The sequence below is a fragment of the Muscardinus avellanarius genome, assembly GCF_963383645.1.
Source record: "Muscardinus avellanarius genome assembly, chromosome: 11".
Taxonomy (NCBI): domain Eukaryota; kingdom Metazoa; phylum Chordata; class Mammalia; order Rodentia; family Gliridae; genus Muscardinus; species Muscardinus avellanarius.
In genome coordinates this window covers 19,165,169-19,186,394 of record NC_137797.1, presented here as the reverse complement: position 1 = coordinate 19,186,394, position 21,226 = coordinate 19,165,169, and the positions used below count along the sequence as shown (strand labels likewise).

At 42.8% G+C, this 21,226-nt stretch overlaps 1 protein-coding gene across 2 annotated transcripts; it reads left to right on the top strand.

The window, feature by feature from the left end:
- Window positions 1-3,100: 3,100 nt before the first annotated feature.
- TDG (thymine DNA glycosylase) lies at window positions 3,101-21,133 on the top strand (the record flags this gene model as incomplete). Of its 2 annotated transcripts, none has more annotated exons than XM_080705308.1 (10): window positions 3,101-3,123; window positions 11,291-11,451; window positions 13,381-13,622; window positions 14,310-14,379; window positions 15,529-15,664; window positions 15,854-15,936; window positions 16,016-16,110; window positions 19,486-19,657; window positions 20,249-20,374; window positions 20,991-21,133. In XM_080705308.1, 10 exons carry the CDS (start codon window positions 3,101-3,103, stop codon window positions 21,131-21,133), a joined length of 1,251 nt encoding a protein of 416 aa, XP_080561434.1. The 2 variants fall into 2 exon arrangements, with proteins under 2 accessions (XP_080561434.1, XP_080561433.1); XM_080705307.1 differs by having other exon boundaries at window positions 20,988-21,133.
- Between the last annotated feature and the right edge of the window lie 93 nt (window positions 21,134-21,226).

The window sequence follows — 21,226 nt, the reverse complement described above, 5'->3', positions numbered from 1 at the left end:
TTGAATTTTTGAAGAAATCTCCCCCAAAGTAGACTGCTTCTGCCACACATGTGCAGGAATTCTGGACAACATACTATGTAAGAAAAATGTCTGGGGTAAGTCGGAGGTAGCCCAGCCCATATTGCTGGGTCGGCTTGCTGCACCAGGTGTCCCGAGAGACCTCAGCTCATGGCCACTGCACTCATCTGTGCTGCACTGGGGGCCAGGGTATATGCTTGGAGCAGCGGATCCCATTCTCCATGGTGAGGCTGAGAGCCTCCACTTTCATTGGGGAGATAAAATCCATTGCTGCTAGGGAATTAGGCTCCCAGCTTCTGCAAATGACACATGCTGTTTTCTTTTACTTAAATATATATATATATATATATATATATATATATATATATATATATATATATATATCATGTGCATATATATGTGCATTTTCCCTCCATATATATATATATATGGAAGGAAAAATGGGGACCTCTGTAAACATCCTGCCCACAGTTACAGGGACCAGAGCCTGCTACATGGTGAAGCTGGGTCTGGAGCCAGTGAGGCCAGGCCCTGAGCCTGTTGCATGGCAGGCCTGGAACTGGGGCCTGCTCCACAGCAAAGAGCCAGCGGGTTTCTTCAGCCGTGTGGCCAGAAAGCACTAGAAGCTGCTGCTGCCTCACCTTATCTCTCTGCAGATTTCCAGATCCAAGTGACCTCTATTAGAAAAAAATTGGTTGTGAGTGGATCATCCTGTCAAAGTTACCTTCTGGCTTTCAGGTTTTCAGTAAGTGGGAATAAGTGTGGAGAAATAGAAGCTCTAAGACATTGTTGGTGGGATTGCAAGTTGGTGCAGCCACTTTGGAGAACAGTATAGAAGATGCTCAGAAGAAGGAAAACAAACTTCCCATATGATCCAGCAATACCACCTCTGGTATCTACCAAAAAGAATGAAAACCAAAATACCAAACTAATGCATGAACAACCATGTTCATAGCTGCACAGTTCATCATTGCCAAACTGTGGAACCAGCCAAGATGTCCTTCAATGGATGAGTGGATTTCAAAACTATGGGATATGTACACAATGGAATTTTGCCCAGCCATAAGGGAGAACAAAATTACAGCATTTACAGTGAAATGTCACAAAAAATAAGAAATCAGATGCTTTTCTTAATGTGCAAAATATTAGGGAGAAATGGGTGACAGGAGGAACTCTAGATGAAGAAGAGACCCTATAGAGGAGCAATGAAGGTAACATATCTGAGGAGATAAGAGGGAGGATAAGGGAAACTCTTTAAAGCACATGATGTACTTAAACATATCAAAGTCAATCAGGAAGCCAAGCAAGGGTAGGAGGGAGTGGGAGGGGAAAGATTAGAGATTGGGTAGGGGCTGATTGGGTGATGTGTGCATGTATATCTTCACAAGATTTTTATCCCATTGAGATGTGTGACTACAATGCACCAATAAAAATTTACAAAAATAAATATAAAGGGTTGGGAGCATAGCTCAGAAGTAGAATGACCCTGAGTCCAATCCCCAATACCATCAGAGAGAGAGAGGGAGAGACAGACAGACGCCTCTGAAGTAGAGGCCAGGAGTGGAACACCTGTCAGGCTCCCCCAAGCCCTGATAGGTCGGCCTCACAGCACAGCAGACCTGTCCTCCACCCTTAGGTTCAGGCTGGTGATTCACATTGAAGGCATAGAAAGAAGCTACTCTGCTTTTTTTTTTTTTTTTCTTCTTCAGGATTAGTGTCCTGCTTCCCGGCAACTGCTTCTATAAATTTCCCTTTGCAATGCAGGACTGAGCAGCAACCCCTGGTCTTATGAGTGGAGCTGGCAAGGACCCAGCTTTCCTTGTATCAAAGAAGACACATGGAGCAAAGAGCCACAGCCAGGTCACAAGCCACACGAATACAAATAAGCCAGAAGCCAGGCGTGGTGACGCATGCTTGTAATCCCAGCATTTGGGAGGCTGCGATGGTAGGATTGCGGTTGGTGGACAGCCTCAGCTACTTAGGCCCTCTGCAACTCAGTGATACCCTTTTTCAAAGTAAAGAATTAAAAATAGGGCAGGGAGTGTATAGCTCGTAGGTCAAATGCCCTTGGGTTCCATCCCCAGACCCCCCCCCCAAAAAAAAAAGGCACTGTTGCTCTAAGCCACTGTGGGCTTGGAGTTATCTGTTACCACGGATACGGTAGGCAAACCTAATCCAGAGCCATGTTTTTCATCCTGCAAACTGGATAAAAAGAAAAGCCGATCTCTACTGAGTGATCTAATGAAGTGCCTGCACAAACACCACTGATGGAAGCTGAGAACTAAAGAAACAAAACCAAATGTAAGAACCACTGAGAAATAAAAAGGGGGCTAGTTGGTTAAAGTCGGGTTAGTCCGCAAAAGTACGAGGCGATGCCTGCGTAGCATCTAGTGTTATGGAACTCAAACGTTAACATTTACACATATCCAAAGAAAGCAGAGAACAGTTCACGTCGAGCTTTCTATTCAACAAAGCAATTTTACGATCAATCTTCGAGAGATTAGGATATAGGGGCCTTGACACTCAGGTACTCCGACTCCAAAGTCTCTTCCCCCATCACAGTATCTGATGATAACACAACCCTGTTCTATTATTTGTTTGTGGTGCTGGGGATGGAACCCGGAGCCACAGGTGCCCTGGGCAGAGGGTCAACCACAGCCCGCAACACACTGCTTTCTAACCCGGATAAAATTTGGAGTAGAAAGAACCAGACAAGGCCGACGAGCATCACCACCCTCTCACACACGTCAGCGCCCACTCCCGAAATTTGGGAGCCGACAAAAGCTGACGTCAGCGGAGCGCTCCCTACCTCCCGCGGCCCTCCGCCCTTCCCGAAAGGCCAAGCGCGGAGCGGGGCGTCCCGACCGGGAACGGGATTGGTCGTGCCGGCGTCACGTGACGGAGGAGCCGGAAGTGCAGCGCGGAGGGGGGCTGCGGACGGGCGGGTGGGGGGCTGATGCAGATTGGTGGGGAGGCGCCGAGCTAGCTGCTTTCTCGCCGGCCATCGGGTACCAGGATCGAGTCGCCGTGCGCAGGCCGCCGGGCCTCAGAGACCAGCCGCACGCGCGAGCGGCCGCCGGGCATGGCAGCGGAGAACGCGGGCAGGTAAGGCCGGCGGGGGCGCGCACGCAGGGTCGGGCCGCCGCGGCCCAGCACAAAGGCTCGGCCGCGCGTGCGCAGTGGGGTCGCCGCAGGCCCCGGCGGAGCGCTGGGCCACTGCTAGCCACCCGCGACAGCCAGTCCCGTAGACAGTGCCTTCCAGGTGCAGTTCATCCTCAGGGACCAACGCAGGAGTTGTAAAGGCCAAGTCACCTAGGGATCCGGCTTCAGGTTCCATGGTTAAAGTTAGGATATCCACGATGTCTTCCTCCCCCAGTCTCACTGAAAGCCACGTTAAGGGTCAGAGGGTAGGGAGTATTACCGTGGACATATGCGGAACAGTGCCAAGAAATCAGCCTCAAAAAAATTTTTTTTGAGCTCTCCAGTAGTCTTGGGAGGATCTTAAGGATCTTTTTAAAATGCCCTTTAGGAATGGTAGATATGTCAAGTGGAAGTTTTACAAAAGTAAAAGAGATTTAGAGATTTGAACTTTTGACAGAAAGCTAAATGAGAAAGGTGAATAAGGCGGGAGGGTGTTTAAAAGGAAAAAGAAGAATGGTTTACATTGAAGTAAGACACTGCTAGGCCTAACCAAGAGTTATCCTGATCCCAGGGGCTAATGAGCCCTCAGCTTATGCAAGACAGTGGCACCTCTGGGATATCTCTAGAGTCCTGTGCTGACATGCTGCAAGTTGGTGTTACATGGAAGGGTTGTAAACCAAAATAAGTTGTTTTAAAGTTCAGGAAAAGAGATAGATGGAGGTAAATTGTGAACTTTATTCTGACAGAAACATTCCACTGCTTTCCTGGAAGTGCTTTACAAATAAGAGAATTCACCAGACCTTGTGGTCTCTGTCACCTTTGTGATCTTACTTCAGAGCAGTATTGAAATCTGGGCCGAGCCTACCATCAAGTGAACTACTCGTCATAAGACTTCTTTTCCTTTTTTTTTTTTTTTTCCAGTACTGGGGATGGAACCCAGGGGCATTCTGCCTCCCAGCAACACCCAGCCCTATTTTTTATTCTTTATTTTGAAACAGGGTCTCACTGAGTTGCAGAGGGCCTCACTAAGTAGCTGAGGCTGTCTGTGAACCATGAACCTCCTGTCTCCGCTTCCCAAATGCTGGGATTACAAGCGTTTACAACCATGCCCAGCTCCTCATTTCATTTTTACAGCAAAATAACAGGACTTCAGTACACAGCTTAACTCAGAGCTCTGATTTAAATTGTCTTAATTTTTCTTTTTTCTTTACCTTTTTTTTTTTTTTTCAGCACTGGAGATGGAACCCAGGGGCATTCTACCTATGAGCTACACCCCAGTCCTATTTTTTATTCTTTATTTTGAAACAGGGTCTCACTGAGTTGCAAAGGGCCTCACTAAGTAGCTGAATCCTCCTGTCTCAGCCTCCCAAATGCTGGGATTACAAGTGTGAGCCACCACATCCGGATTATATTGACTTAATTTCATCCATAGAGCTCTAGACCTTTTTTACTTTAGCTTATGAAGCTTTCCCCTTCCAGATATGTGGAAAATTCTGTTTAATACTCTACAGAGATTCTGTAGAGATTCTTTAGAGTATTAACCAGAATCTGTTCAGAGATTCTGAAGTGACTCAGGTGATCCTGAGAGAGCACTCTCTGTTGCCCTTGACTTTAACCCTAATCAAGGAATGGAATGCTTGTTATATTTAATTTACTTTTTATTTTGAAAGGCTAATTTCAGAACATTTAAAGAAAAATTTTTATGGCTATGGACTATTTTCAAAAGGAAAAACAAATATTTGAAAGTTTTAAAGAAATATCACTGTTTAATCAATCAAATGAAAAAAAAAAAAAGGAATTAAACAAGGGGACTAGTATATGTGTTTCGTGACCTCAAGCATGAAAAGGATCTTTACCAGAAATGAAAAAGTATGGCAAATCAAAACTGACTGGAGCCGGGCGTGGTGGCGCACGCTTGTAATCCCTGCACTTGGGAGGCTGAAACAGGAGGATTGCGCAGGTTCAAAGCCAGCCTCAGCTGGCTTAAGAGACCCTGTTTTCAAATAAAATATAAAATATGTCTGGGAGTGTAGCCTGGAGGTAGAAGACCCCTGGGTTCCATTCCCAGTACCACTAAAAAAAAAAAAAAAAAAAAAAAAAAAACTGTATAAAATGGTACAGATCACTAAGAATACAACTGGGAAGTTGGGTGTGGTGGCACATGCCTATGATCCCGGTAGTTGGGAGGCTGAGGCACGGGGATCTCAGATTTAAGGCCAGCCTGGGACCTTAAATCAAGACGTCTTTCAAAGTAAAAATTAAGAAAAGCTGGGGGTATAGCTCAGTGTTATAATGACTCTGATTCAGTCACTAGTGACACACACACGAATACAGCTGGGAATGATGGTATATATGCCTGCAATCCCAGTACTTCAGAGGCCAAAACAGAAGGATCACAGGTTCATGGCTAGCCTCAGCAACTTAGTGAGACCCTGTTTCCAAATAAACAAATTAAAATATGGTTGGGAGTGTAGCTCAGAGGTAAAATACCCCTGGGTTCAATCCCCAATACCATACACACAAAATGAATAACAATTGGAAAAGATTAACTGGAAATGAAATTATACATTTTAGAAATAATAATGAGACCAGGAAAGACTATTTTAGTAAAATGTGGGCAATGAGAAAGACAAAAAAGAAATGTCGTCCCCCCCCCTCAGGTATGTTAGTCAGCTTTCCATCACTGTGACAAAATGCCTGAGGAAAGAGGAAAGATTTGTTTGGGCTTATAGTTTCTGAGGTTTCAGTCCATAGACTTCTTGGGACCAACCTTTCAACACAGGAGCTTTGGGGGGGACATTTCAATTCCAAACCATAGCACCAGCCAATGTCATGTTGTTAGTAAATGACAGAAGACAGAGATATAGTTCTGATTTTGGTATTTTATCTCCTGTATTAAGGAAAATGATGGTTAAATTGAAAATGGCAGATGAGATTTAAACCTCAAAATCAATATGGGCCATTAAGAGAACGTGTGTGTGTGTGTGTGTGTGTGTGTGTGTGTGTGTGTGTATGTGTGTGTGTGTATGAGAGAGAGAGAGAGAGAGAGAGAGAGAGAGAGAGAGAGAGATGGAGATAGAGATAGATAGATAGATATTGGGGATTGAATCCAGGGGCATTCTACCTCTGAACTACACCCCCAGCCCTATTTTTTTATTCTTAATTTTGAAACAGGGTCTCACTAAGTTGTGGAGGGCTTCACTAAGTAGCTGAGGCTGACCACGAACCTGTGATCCTCCTGTCTCAGCCTCTCAAGTACTGGGTTTACAAGTGTGTGCCACCACGTCCAGCTCATTAAGAGAACTTTTAACTTGTTCAACAGAAACCCTCTGTCATTGCTTGGGTGAGATGTATTTTAGGAGAAAGGCCAGATTACAGCAGTCTTTGAGGACTTGTAGCCAACCGTTGAACAGCCTGGGACATAGGCCCCTATACTAAACTTGTTTTTGAACCCAGAGACATTCTATTTCTGAGCTATAACCCCAGCCCTTTTTATTTTTTATTTTGAAACAGAGGTCTCACTAAGTTGCTGAGGCTGTCTTCAAACCTGCAATCCTCCTGTCTCGGCCTCCCAAGTACTGGGATTACAGGCTTGTACCACCATGCCTGGTTTACAGAACATTTTAAAAAGGAAATACTGGCCAGGCATAGTGGCACATGCTTGTAATCCCAGCGCTTGGGAGGCTGAGACAGGAGGATCGCACAGGTTCAAAGCCAGCCTCAGCTACTTAGTGAGGCTCTCAGCAACTTAGTGAGACCCTCTTTCCAAATAATATTATAAAAATAGGTCTGGGAGTATGGCCCGGAGGTAGAAAAGCCCCTGGGTTCCACCCCCAGTACCACCACCAACAACAACAAAAAAGGAACTACTGACCAAGCTACAGTATAAATTTGGAAAAAAGCAAGACCCCATACTATATAGACAGCATTGGAGATGCTGAAAGGAAATACCTAAGATAGTATTATTATAGCAAATCTACTCAACCAGTCACTTTGTGTTTTACATGCTTTGAGTGTTTGCTAACCCTCATAACCGGCGAACTGGGTGCTGTTACTCCCATCATACAGGTATGAACATAGAGGTCAAACGTTAAGGAAATTGTCCGCGTAGCTAGTAAATGGCAGAGCACAATTTGAACCCAGCAGTCTAGCTTCACAGACTTCCTCCCTTGCTGGCAACTGTGCCATTTGGCTTCTTTTTTGCGGGCAAGATGAAGGTAGACTGTTGGTGGGTCACTTAAGTCCAATGAAATATTGGTTTACTGCTAAAAAATCAAGGGCAGGCTGAAGAGATCTATAGATACACCAAGTAACTATCCCCAGCTTTGTTCTTCAACAGTCTGACAGCTTCATGGTGCTGATGACATGCTTATCGAATCTCTGGGTAACCCAATTCTGGGAGGAGTGTATAGATTGAGTCAGAATTCAAATCAATCCGAACTGGCTGGAGTGGTGAATCATCATGTACAGAAAGAGGCACAGTCTTGACTCAGGTGCAGAAAAATCAGTGATAGAGTGTGGAATGAGGGAGAGGTGATGTAAGGGCCATTTTCACTGGTGGCAAACTCAGGACGATTCCACATTTTAATATGGGTGCCAGGAAAGCTAATGTAGTGGGTTCTGTCATTTGTTTATTGTGACCACAGTAACTGTGGTGTGGCTCGGTGGTAGAGAGCTTTCTTAGCCTCACTAGGCTCTGGGTTCAGTTGCCAGGACCCTAAAAGATTGTGTGTGTGTGTGTGTGTGTGTGTGTGTGTGTGTGTGTGTTCACATATGTAGACATGCGTATATATCTATGTGTATATTGTGGCCACATATCTTTATTATTATATAATCAAGCTGAAAGTGACTATTAGCATCTAGGGAAACTGCCAATGGCCACAATAAAAAGTTGCAGTTCATTTTATTTTAATTTCCTCAGGGTGATTACTCAAGATCTCAGTCTAACCTAGTTGTATCCAACACCTCATTAGAATATATAAATCATAAGCACTGATAAACCAAAGTTTTGACAATTTATCAAAAAGAGCTACTTAGGTAGTCTTAAAGAAAAGTACAAAAAAAAGAGGACATATACTTTGTGCCATATAGGTACAAATGCAGTGAATCTGAGTAAATTGGACTTCTTAACCACAGTTCTAAGCACTTTCCTTCATTTTGACATTTTCCCTTTTGGCTCATATCTGCATATTTTCCCCATGTGCAGCCCTAGTTTTCAATATTATTTTGCATTTTCTACTCTAAAATAGTATTAAGCTTTTTTTTTTTTTTTTTTTTGCTTTTAAATAATACCAATAAGCCGGGCGTGGTGGTGCATGCTTTGTCATCCCAGTATTTGGGAGGCTGAGACAGGAGGATTGCGCAGGTTCAAAGCCAGCCTCAGCTGCTACTTAGTGAAGCCCTTTGCAACTCAGTGAGACCCTGTTTCAAAATAAAGAATAAAATAGGGCTGAGGGTGTCTCTCAGAGGTAGACTGCCCCTGGGTTCCATCCCCAGTGCCACACAAATAAATAAGTAAATAAACAAACAAACAAACAAATAAACAAACCTGTAAATTCCATTTTTAGTAGCTGCGTAGTTGTTTGTTGTGGTGGTACTGGAGGTGGAACCCAGGGCGCTGTGCCTGTTAGCAAAGCACTCTACCACTGAGCTGCATTCCCCAGCCCAGCTCTGTCTTATTTTCTTATGTAAAAGTAATGCAGTTTATTGAGTCATTGTATCACTTTCCTGTGTGTGATTTGAGAACAGTTTGTTTGTTGATATTGGGGATTGAACCCAAAAGCATTCTACCTCTAAGATACACCCCCAGCCCTATTTTATTTTATTTTGAAACAGGGTTTCATTAGGTTGATCAAGGTCTCACTACTTACTGAGGCTTTCCTTGAACCTGCAGTCCTCTTCTTAGCCTCCCAAATACTGGGATTGTAGGTGTGCGCCTAGAGAACAGTATATTTAAAGAAGTAAAATTTATAAGATATAGGTTTTTTTTTGTTTTGTTTTGTTTTGTTTTTTGATGATGGTACTGGGGGTGGAACCTAGATGCTTTCTACCTCTGGGCTGTACTTCCAGACCTATTTTATGTTTTGTTTGTTTGTTTTTGTTTTGTTTTGTTTTTTTGTTTTGTTTTTGGTGGTACTAGGGGTGGAACCCAGAAGCTTTCTACCTCTGGGCTATACTCCCAGACCTTGTTTATATTTTATTTGGAAACAGGGTCTCACTAAGTTGCTGAAAGCCTCACTAAGTAGCTGAGGCTGGCTTCGAACCCATCCTCCTGTCTCAGTCTCCCAAGTGCGGGGATACAAGCATGCGCCACCACGCCTGGCTTTTATGTTTTATTTGGAAACATAGTCTCACTAAATTGCTGAGAGCCTCACTTAGTAGCTGAGGCTGGCTTCGAACCTATATGATCTTCCTGTCTCAGCCTCCCAAGCACAGGGATTACAAGCACTTGCCACCATGCCCAGCTTAAGATACGGTTTAATATTTTTCTCATTAGTTCTTCACCTTTTTTGGGGGGTGGAGGGGGAAGTTGGCCAGGGGCATTCTACCTCTGGGCTATACCCCTAACCCTGTTTTATTTTATTTTTTTGGAAACAGGGTCTTGCAGTTGATGAGAGGCTCACTAAATTGCCGAGGCCGTCCTCGAACCTTCATTTCTCTGGTCTCAGCCTCCCCAAAACGGATTATAAGCGTGCACCATCATGCTTAGCATTCTTAACCTTTTCTCTAGCAACTTAACCTTTAAGATAGCTTGAAGTCAAAACACTGTCTAGTGGTTTGTCCATTGGGATTAGGACCGTTCATCTTTGAGCATCTGACATTTTGGCCTGATCACCCACAGGTGGTCTTTTATCCTGCATTTCTCTGGGCTGTTTAAGTGTACCCAGGGAATGCTTTGCTTGCCCTTTTTCTTATTTTATTTTACTTATTTTATTTTATTTTATTTGTGGTACTGGGGAGGAACCCAGAGGCTTTCTACCTCTGGGCTACACTCCCAGACTTATTTTATATTTTATTTGGAAACAGAGTCTCACTAAGTTGCTGAGAGCCTCACTAAGTAGCTGAAGCTGGCTTTGAACCTATGCGCTCCTCTGGTCTCAGCCTGCCAAGCCTGGGGATTACAAGCGTGCGCCACCACGCCCAGCTTAGCCTGCCCTTTTCTTACATTACTCATTTTATTGAGATATGATTGCCTTATACAGAGTTGGCCCATGTGTGCTCTACTCTCTAGCTGCCTGTTCTCTTTCTCCACATGGCCCAGGGAAAGAAAACTGCTCAGTAGACAATATGTCTCATCGCAGAAAACATGACTTTCTCTCCAAATAGTAAATGATACTTTTCCATTTCATTTCTGACTGTTTTTCTTCCTTGTTTGTTTAGTGATGCTATTTGGCAGTAGCTCTCCCTTGATTTCAGCACATCTGGGTTTATTTCCCTGGCTTTGTGCTGCTCACAGCAGCCTGAGATGGTGGTTTCAGGTCAACAGAATGTTTTGGAAATTGTTTTCTTTGAAGACTAATGTTTTTATGTTGAACAGAACTTAAATCATGTACAGTAAAGCGTTTAGAGTTTTTTTGCTTCATAAACAGCTATTTATAAGATAATCCATTTCTTATACGATAATCCATTTCTTATAATTCATTTCTAGTCCCAATTTATTGGCAAAATCTAATAAAGAAATAAGAAAGCAGACACATAAACTAAAAGAAAGCCTTAAGTTTATTTGGAGATCTTTGTGCCAAGATGATTAAATACTAAAGGTAGCAACATAAATTGTTTCGTGGACATTTTTATTCTTTGTGAGTTGATGGGCCTTTTAAGTCTGTCTTCTAAGAAATTCTTATAAATTTATTTCAGAGAAAGTACAGGCTGATTTGATGGGACTGGTAAGTTTTATTGATGACCCATCTTGTCATTAAACAGTGAGAGTTAATGTTTGCTTAGTAAGTACTCAGTAAAAGTGGGGTGAATGTGTCCAGAGGAAAATACATCTTCCCCTTTCTCCTTCCCTATTATCTCCTCTAAATATTATAATCTGACTACAAAATATTTGGATTCTGAAGATTTTTTTTGCAGCTGGTCACACATTTGGGTAATTTTATCATTAAGTTCTGCCTGATTGTTCTTTCAGCTATTCCTTTGAGCAAGCCCACACTTTCTATTCATTCCCGTTTCAACCCATGATGGCTGAAGCACCTACCGTGGCCGTCATGGACGAGCAGCAGATGCCGGCCGAGCAGCAGGTGCCTGCCGACGCGCCAGAGCCAGCTCCCGCCCAGGAGCCAGTGCAAGGTAGTTGACCGCCGTAGTTTAGACTATCAGTACTGGATCAGACAGCTTGTTTAAGAAATGGTTTGAGTTGCTGAGAGCCTCACTCAGTATCTGAGGCTGGCTTCGGACCTGTGTGATCCTCAGTGTGAGGAGTCTGGAGTAACTCTGCCTTCGTCCATTTTCTGTTGTAACAATTTAGTCAAGGTTGGGTACTTTATAAAGAAAAGAGGTTTGTTCAGTGCATAGTATTGGAGGCTCCAGGGTTGGCTTGGCTCTTGCAAAGACCTCATGACAAAAGGCCTCAAAGGCAGGAGTACAAGCAGGAGGGAGATTGTATCACCACACAGGAAGCCAGAAAGAGTCTGAGGTCCACAGTCCCCTGCAAGGCATGCCTCCCATTGACCTAAGGACTTCTCACTAGGCCCCACCTCTTAAGGTTCCTCATGACCTCCCAGCACTGCCACCCTGGGACCAAGCATATCCAGACCACAACATACTCCCAGGTTTCTGGCAGAGGTAGTTAGGTGAGGGAGGTGCCACTCACCAGACTAATTAGAAGAGGAGCCAGGCGGGTTGGCACTGCCTGTAATCCCAGCTCTTCAGGAGGATCACAAGTGTCAGACCAGCCTGGGCAGTTTAGTGAGACTTTCTCTTAAAAGAGCTAGGATGTAGCTCAGTGTTAGACCATTTGCCTGTCGTGTGAGAGCCTGGGTTCAATCCCCAGCACTGCAGAAAAAGGGAAAAGAACTGGAAGAGGAGCCAGCAGGTTTTGAGAAGGGAGGTGGAGAGAGAAGGTAATGCTGCTCTCTTTGGCAGTATTTGTATGAGAACTATGCTCACAGTCTTGGTTTATGATCCCAGAACCACAGTAACTCCGTGGCACTGTGCTGCCCCTGGCCCGGCCCCGCAGTGTTCCTGGGCGGGAAGCTCTATAAGACTTCCCAGCAGGGAGCCAGTAGTGGTGGCCCTGGCACAGGGGCGGCTGGAGTGGTAAGAGGCAGAAGGACCACCTCGCCTGCTTGGAAATGCCACCAAGGAGTAAAATGGGGACAGGAGCTTAAGAAATGAGGAAAGAAGTTAAAGAATTAAGGGTAAGGCCAGGCGAGGTGGTTCATGCTTGGGGTCTCAGTACTTGGGAGGCTGAGACAGGAGGCTCGCAGGTTCACAGCCAGCTCAGCTACTTCGTGAGGCCCTTGCAACCTAGTGAGGCCCTGTTTCAAGCTAAGGGTGATTGTGCTCCCCAGTGGGTATTTGGCATTGTCAGGAGATACTTTTGATTGTTGGGATTGGAGAATTGGAGGGTGCTGCTGACATCTAGTGGGCAGAGGCCGTGGGTGCTCGTGAACATTTGTCATGTATACTGTAGCCCTTACCACACAAAAAATTACTCAGTAAAATGTAGGTAGAAGTCTGAGAATAGATCGCAAGTCTTTCCTTTTGAAAGACGCTGCCTTTCCAAAGATGTCATCCATGGCAGTTCTGATTCACCTCTGTGGATAGAACAGAATAAGCCTCATAACCTCTACAGCAAGCCCACAAGCCACTTTTGCTTTTTTACTACCAAGAAATTAAGTTAAAATGTTTGCCTGCCTTCCTGTTTTTCTATTTATTCTTACATTTTTCAACTTAATAATTTCTGTGGTTTAATTTAGAATTTCTATAAAATAGTACATGGATACTGTGTGTCCCTGGAGAGACTGACATGTCAGGTACAACTGTGTGGAAAATCAGCCTGATTATCACAGGTGGGCGGAGCTTGCGTGGGCCCAGTTGTAGGGTGAAAGAAGGGGGAGGGAGACGGTGCTGAGGAGACTGGTTCTGGAAATCGAAGGCATGGTTTTGGGAAGACAGGTAAAAGGGGTGTTCATAGGGTAGCTCTTCTTAGAGAGCTGCTAGAGTTTCTCAGTTAAGGTTTTCTGTATCCACATCCTGGAAATCATTGTGTTTTAGAGGCCCCAAAAGGAAGAAAAAGAAAAACCAGAGCAACAGAACCCAAAAAACCAAAGGAACCAAAAAAACCTGCCGAGCCAAAAAAATCTGGCAAGTCTGCAAAATCAAAAGAAAAGCAAGAAAAAATTACAGACACATTTAAAGTGAAAAGAAAAGTAGACCGTTTTAATGGCGTTTCCGAAGCTGAGCTTTTGACCAAGACTCTTCCTGACATTTTGACCTTCAATCTGGACATTGTGATTGTAAGAATGTTTGTTCTTGTTTGGCTTTATAAGTAGCATTGGAACAGTTGTCCTTACAAATGGCATTTTGCTATGAAGCACCTTCAGGAGATGGTGGTATCTGAGAGCGTTAGGAGGGTGGGCTCCGAGCTGGGGCTGTCTGGGTTCAAAGCCCGTCACAAGGTATGGCCTTAGACAGGCCTTCACCTCTCTGAACACAGGTTTCCTCCCTGATAAAACAGGTGATAATACGTCCTGCATTGGGTTAATGAAATGAAATAACCACGTGAACCACCTAGATTCTGATACCTGTGGGTGCTCCTAAATGACAGGACTGATTTTGAGCTTGTATCTTTGTAACTGTAGGAAACATCAGCATGTGGCAGCTGTGTAGAATAAGGTACCTGTTGGGGTTGAGAAGCAGACTTGAGGCTGAATATGGGCTCACACAGATTGATTGCTCCAGGACCTCTCTTCTCCCAGTTGTGTACGGGTCGGGGCCCAGAGTCATGAGAGGGTCAAGCTGGATTTTAAAAACAACAGCAAAACCTGCAAAGGAGATTAATTTTCTCCACATAATAACAAGTACTGCTTGTGGTACCAAATTAAATCTATATTTTAATCAACTCAGTTTTATCCACCATTCTTCCAAAGAAGCCTGAAGCTCGACTTTTTAAGATTAAAATGTGTAATTCTTTTATTTTATAGATTGGCATTAACCCAGGACTGATGGCTGCATACAAAGGGCATCATTACCCTGGGCCTGGAAATCATTTTTGTAAGTGACTACTTTTCATTAATTTACTTTTAAATCAGATACCTTCAGTAATTTCTTAAGAGCAATTCTTTTTAGCTGAACGTAGTGGCGCACACTTGTGATCTCAGTACCTGGGAGGCTGAGACGGGAGGATCCGGGTTCACAGCCCCTCAGCTACTTAGGCCCTCTGCAACTTAGTGAGAGACTCTTTTTCAAAATAAAATAAAGCAGGGCTGGGGGTGGAGTTCAGAAGTAGAATGCCCCTGGGTTGAATCTCCCGCACCACAAAAACAAAAGAGCAATTTTTTTCACCAAGTGATGTACGCATGTATTTATATGTCATTTGGAGTCTTACTGTGATGTGTAATTATATTGCACCAATAAAAGTATATTTTTGAAAAGGCAGTGGTTTTAAAAATGAAGGAATATGAGTAAGTAAATATAGACTTATATTGTATGTTTTCTCTATGTGTGTTTACATGAAAATTAAAAGTTTGAAATACTATGTTACTATTAGCACTTTGATGGTAATGGAGAGTGGTAGGGTATGAAAAGAGTACGTTTTGTTTTGTTTTGTTTTGTTGTACTGGGATTGAACCCAGGGGCATCTACCTCCTAGCACCACTCCCAGCCTTTTTATTTTTTTTTTATTTGGGGAAACAATATTGCTAAGTTGCAGAGAACCTTGCTAAATTGCTGCAGCTGGTTTCAAACTGTGCTCCTCTTGTCTCAGCCTCCCAAGGACAGAGACTACAACAGGTGTGTGCTGCAACTCCTGGCTTCTGTTTTTTTTGTTTGTTTGTTTGTTTTGTTTTGTTTTTTGCGGGTCTGGAGATGGAACCCAGGTGCATTCGAACTCCGAGCTACACCCTCTGCCCTATTTTTTATTCTTTTATTTTGAAACAGGGTCTCACTAAGTTGCAGAGGATCTCATTAAGTAGCTGAGGCTGTCCGGAACCGGGATCCTCCAGTCTCAGCCTCCCTAATGCTGGGATTACAAGCATGAGCCACCACGCCTGGCTCACTCCTGACTTCTATACTTTTTTTTTTTAATCCTAGATATTTTTAATTTTTTCTTAATTTTGAAAATAGAGAGTAGACTAGAACCTCAATTCTTTGGCCAAAACCCGTTGACTTTGTGCAGGAATGAACCTACGTGTCTGTTCCCAGGGAAGTGCCTGTTTATGTCAGGGCTGAGTGAGGTCCAGCTGAATCACATGGATGATCACACTTTACCAGGGAAGTATGGTATCGGATTTACCAACATGGTTGAACGGACAACGCCGGGCAGCAAAGATCTCTCCAGGTAATGACATAACATTTATTTTTGTGGGTTGGGACCATGACCTGCTAGCTCCTCGCATAATTTAGGAGCATCATATGGGGCTAGTTCAAGCTGAGCTCAACAAGTATGTGATCTTTTGTTGAAGGCTGAGTATCACATGTTATAAATATTGGTATATTTATATTTGTGTTACTTTTAATTCAATTTTAGTAAAGAATTTCGTGAAGGAGGACGTATTCTAGTACAGAAATTACAGAAATATCAGCCACGGATAGCGGTGTTTAATGGAAAATGTAAGGTTTACTTTTAAATTTTATCTTTTTTCTATTCTAATGTCATGGGCAATGTAAATATGTTTTTGTTTTATTTTAGGTATTTATGAAATTTTTAGTAAAGAAGTCTTTGGAGTAAAGGTTAAGAACTTGGAATTTGGGCTTCAACCCCACAAGATTCCAGACACAGAAACTGTAAGTCCTTAAAACTGCATTTTTAGCTAAATTTGAAATTTTTTTTCTTGCTGATTTCCCTTTTTTATTTATCATATTCCTTGTAATTTATACCACAAAAAAGCCACACTGCATATTCTGTTAAATAATACCTATATGTTTACTTAAACTAATAGTTAAAAATAATTCAGATATAGTTGGAGTTTTATTAGAAAGAGAAACATTTATCACCTATCTCAGTAATGTTATGTTCAGCTAAAATACTGAGAGGAACTGGTTCACATATAGTAGTCAAAATATATTTAATGGCACTTATTAAATTCAAGTAGTCTAGCCATTATACTTAATTTGAAACATGTAAATATAAACATCATCCTGATTCATAAAACAAATTGTCCCACCACCCAAAAAAAAAAAAAGAAAAGAAAAAAGACAGCTGGGCGTGGTTGCGCACGCTTGTAATCCCAGCAATTGGGAGGCTGACACCAGAGGACTGCGGTTCATGGACAGCCTCAGCTACTTAGTGAGGCCCTCCACAAATTAGCGAGACCCTGTTTCAAAATAAAGAATAAGCCGGGCGTGGTGACACATGCTTGTAATCCCTACGTTTGGGAGGCGGAGACAGGAAGATCGCACAGGTTCTAAGCCAGCCTCAGCTATTTAGTGAGGCTCTCAGCCCAGAGGTAGAAAAGCCCCTGGGTTCTACTCCCAGTACCACATAAACAAACAAACAAACAAACTAAATACAAGAAATTTTAAAAGAAGTTAAAATCTATATAGGTGGTAAATACTTTATTTTGAGGTCTCCACAAAAATTGGGTAGAATATGGGTGTTTCCATCATTTAAAATGTATACAACATGTAGGCCTGTGCACTGTGTTGTTTTTAAAAAGCTGTAAAAAAAACAAACTATATTTAAGAAGCCAAATCATAAACAAATGATTGCAGATGCTCTATAGAAATGATAGTTTGAAAACCGCAAGGCATCTCATGATGCCTTGGGATATACCGAATGCCAGCCAGGCTGGCTCAAAGTCTATCGGGCTGTTACTGTTTTTATGGCTCTAAAATGAAGTCGGAGCCGGGTGTGGTGATGCTCACTTGTAATCCCAGCATTTGGGAGGCTGAGACAGGAGGATTACAGTTTATGGCCAGCCTTAGGTACTGAGTGAGACCCTGTTTCAAAATAAAGAACTTTAAAATAGGGCTGGGGATGTAGCTTGGAGGTAGAATGGTTTCTGGGAACCCCAGTACCATACATTAATACATACATACATACAAACATACACACACACACACATACACATACATACATACATACCCGGACATGGTGGTGCATGCTTATAATCCCAGCATTTGGGAGGCTGAGACCGGAGGATCACAGTTCACAGACAGCCTCAGCTACTACTTAGGCCCTCTGCAATTCAGTGAGACCCTGTTTCCAAATAAAGAATGAAAAATAAGGCTGGGGGTATAGCTCAGAGGTAGAATGCCCCTGGGTTTCATTCCCAGTACCAGAAAAAAAATTATTTTTCTGCATAAAATATTAAGTTATTTGTGTTATTAGTGATTTATTCGGCTTTGAAACAAAACAATCTACCTTTTCAAGTTTCTGAGTCGTTTTAACTGGCGAGAGAGAGGGGGAGAGAGAGTTACTTATTTTGCGATACTGGAGATGAAACCCAGGGGCATTCTACCTCCGAGCTACACCCCAGCCCTATTTTTTTTTTTTTTTTTTTTTTTTTTTAATTTTGAAACAGGGTGTCACTGAGTTCTAAAAAGCCTCACTAAGTAGTAGCTGAGGCTGTCTGCAAACCACAATCCTCCTGTCTCAGCCTCCCAAATGCTGGGATTACAAGCGTGCCCCACCACACCCAGCTGTGTGTGTGTGTTTTATACTGACAGTTTCCCACAGGGGCATTCTACTGAGCTATAGCCCAACCCCTCCCCCCCCTTTTTTTTAAACAGAATCTTGCTAGGTTGCTAAGTATCTCATTAAATTGCTCAGTCTGATCTTTTTTTAAATTTTTTATTGGTGCATTATATTCATACATCATATTGGGGTAAAAAACTTGTGTGTACATACATGTACACATCACCGATTTAATCCCTACCCAATTCCCACCCCATTCCCTCCCCGTCCCTCCCTCCCTTGCTTGGCTTAGTGATTGACTTCAATATGTTTAAGTACATTGTGTGTTTTAGAGATTTTCCTTTTCCCCCTTCCTTTCTCCTCCTTTAGGTTGTCTTGTTTGCGTCTTTATAAGATTTACTTTTTCATCTAGAGTTCCTCCTATGACCCATTTCTCCTTAGCTTTCACATATTTTGGAAAGCATCTGATTTCTTATTTTTTGTGACTTACTAATCTCACTTAGCATAATGTCCTCCAGTTCCATCCATTTCCCTGAAAATGATGTAATTGAGGTTTTTTAATGGCTGAGTATCAGTCTGATCTTGAACCTGACATCCTCCTCTCCTAGCCTCCCAGGTACTGGGATTACAGGCATGCACCACCACACCCAGCTGCTTGTTGCTATTTGTATTGTTTATCTATTTTTTTTTAGGGTCTGAGGATGTAACCCAGGGGCATTTGACCTCTGAGCTACACCCCCTGCCCTATATTTTATTCTTTACTTTGAAACAGGGCCTCACTAAGTAGCTAAGAGTGTCCACAAACTGCGATCCTCCAGTCTCAGCCTCCCAAATTCTGGGATTACAAGTGTGCACAACCACACCCGGCTTGTATTGTTTATTAAAAGGGTGAGGGAGTATACAGATGTAGACATATTTTTTCTTAGTCTTCATTTTTTGAAACAGGGTCTCACTGAGTTGCAAAGGGCCTAAGTAGCTAAGGCTGTCCACGAACCACAATCCTCCAGTGTCCGCCTCCTGAATGCTGGGATTACAGACATACACCACCACGCCCAGCCCATAGGTAGACATCTTTGACTGTACATTCATGGAGACTTCTGGACTGGCAATATTAATTGCCCTTGAGGAAGAGAAACCAAGTGCATATACTCAAGTTGGAAGGAAAGATTTGACTCTATACTCCTGTGCCCACTTTTCCCGTCTGAATTGTGAACCATGTATTCACTGTTAAGAAAAAAAGATTGTTATTAAACACTAGGGGCTTGTTTTTTTTTTTTATTTGTTAGCACTAGGGGGGCTTTTTTATTTGTTAACTTTAATAAAGTATATTACAGATTCAATATTAAATGCAACTACTTATATGGTTTTGTTTATATTATTAAGATATCAAGTTACTAAGCCAAATAAAGATAAATTTTCTAATATCACTGTGAGTAGAACCAGTAGAATTGTCGGGTTTTTCTCTTGCGCTCTTACTGGTGCAATGCGTTAGATTTCTAATGCTACGAACACTTTGATTCCAGCTCTGCTACGTCATGCCCTCGTCTAGCGCTCGCTGTGCTCAGTTTCCCCGAGCCCAGGACAAGGTTCATTACTACATCAAGCTGAAGGACTTGAGAGACCAGCTGAAAGGCATCGAGCGCAACACCGACGTGCAGGAGGTGCACTACACCTTTGACCTGCAGCTCGCACAAGGTGAGCTGCTGTCACCACTTCGCTGTTCATTGCCCATTCAGAAAGTGTGCTCTAGGTTTAAAAGCAGGAACAAAGAAATGTGTGCTCTGATACAAAGCAAAGTGCTCTGATAAAGGATATTAGTCGCTGCTAAAATCTCCCGAGCTGGGCATGATGGCACCTGCCTCTAATCCCACTACTTGGGAGGCTGAGATAGGAGGTCACAAGTTCAAAACCAGAGCTTGGTAACTTAGGGAGCTATATCCTGTTTCATTATAAAAAATTAAAAGGACTGGGTGTGGCTCAGTGGTAGAATGCCCCTGCGTTCGATTTCTAATACCACACACACACACAGATCTTTTGCCAAGGTTTTTCATCTATTCTGGGTACTCCCAGATATTGAGGGTCTAAGAAACATTGTAGCCACCTAAAACTCAGGTTCTTACAGTACTTATGAGTTAATTTAGTATTTGCTACAAAAGATTATGTGAGCATACAAGGAAAGAATTGTTCCTGGCTTCTGAATAAAGCTATTTTCAGAATTGTAAAGCTATTTGCAGAATTGTTATGCAGACAGAATCGGTTTTAAGTCTTATTCTAATCTCCTCACAGAGGACGCAAAGAAGATGGCTGTTAAAGAAGAAAAATATGACCCCGGTTACGAAGCCGCGTACGGTGGTGCTTATGGTGCAAATCCGTGCGCTAGTGAGCCTTGTGGCTTCCCTTCAAATGGGCTAAGTATGTCCCCAGTGTATGGGCCTTGCATAGATTCAGTTTTGTCAGGATGGGGGGAGGGTGATTAGGAGAAATAGAAAGTAAGTTATTGAAGATTGGGAGTGGTAACATAAAATGTTATGGTTAATAAAATGTCAATGTAGCCGGGCGTGGTGATGTACCCTTGTAATCCCAGTACTTGGGAGGCTGAAACAGGAGGATTGCAGGTTCACGGCCAGCCTCAGCTACTTAGTGATGCCCTCTACAACTTAGTGAGACCCTGTTTCACAATAAAGAATAAAAGATCAGGCTGGGGGTGTAGCTTGGAGGTAGAATGCCCCTGGGTTCAATCTCTAGCAACACACACACGCACGCACGCACGGTGTGATCGTTATTTAATATTTGTCTACATAGACTTCTACAGATTATTTCTTAAATCACAAACTCTTAAGCCAACTAGTTGCATTTTTTCTTTATAACAAATGAGGATATATCAGTCCTTTAATAATAGAACAGAAAGATAATTTTATTCAGAGAGCTTGATTGATATTTTAATAGTCTCCATTGCACTGTAAAATTTCTCACTTGATCACTTAAAACTTTTAAATAAAATAAACTAACATTCTTTTCCTCCTAGCAGCCAACGGTGCAGACTTAAGAGGAGAATCGGCTTTTAGTGATGTTCCAAACGGGCAGTGGATGACCCAGCCGTTTACAGACCAGATTCCTTCTTTTAATAGTCACTGTGGAACACAGCAGCAGGAAGAAGAAACCCATGCTTAAGAATGGCGTGTCCCAGCTCTGCCTAAGCACTGCAGTTTTAATGCAGTTGTCAAGAAGTATAACCTCAGTTTGCTAACCGAAGTATTTTATTAG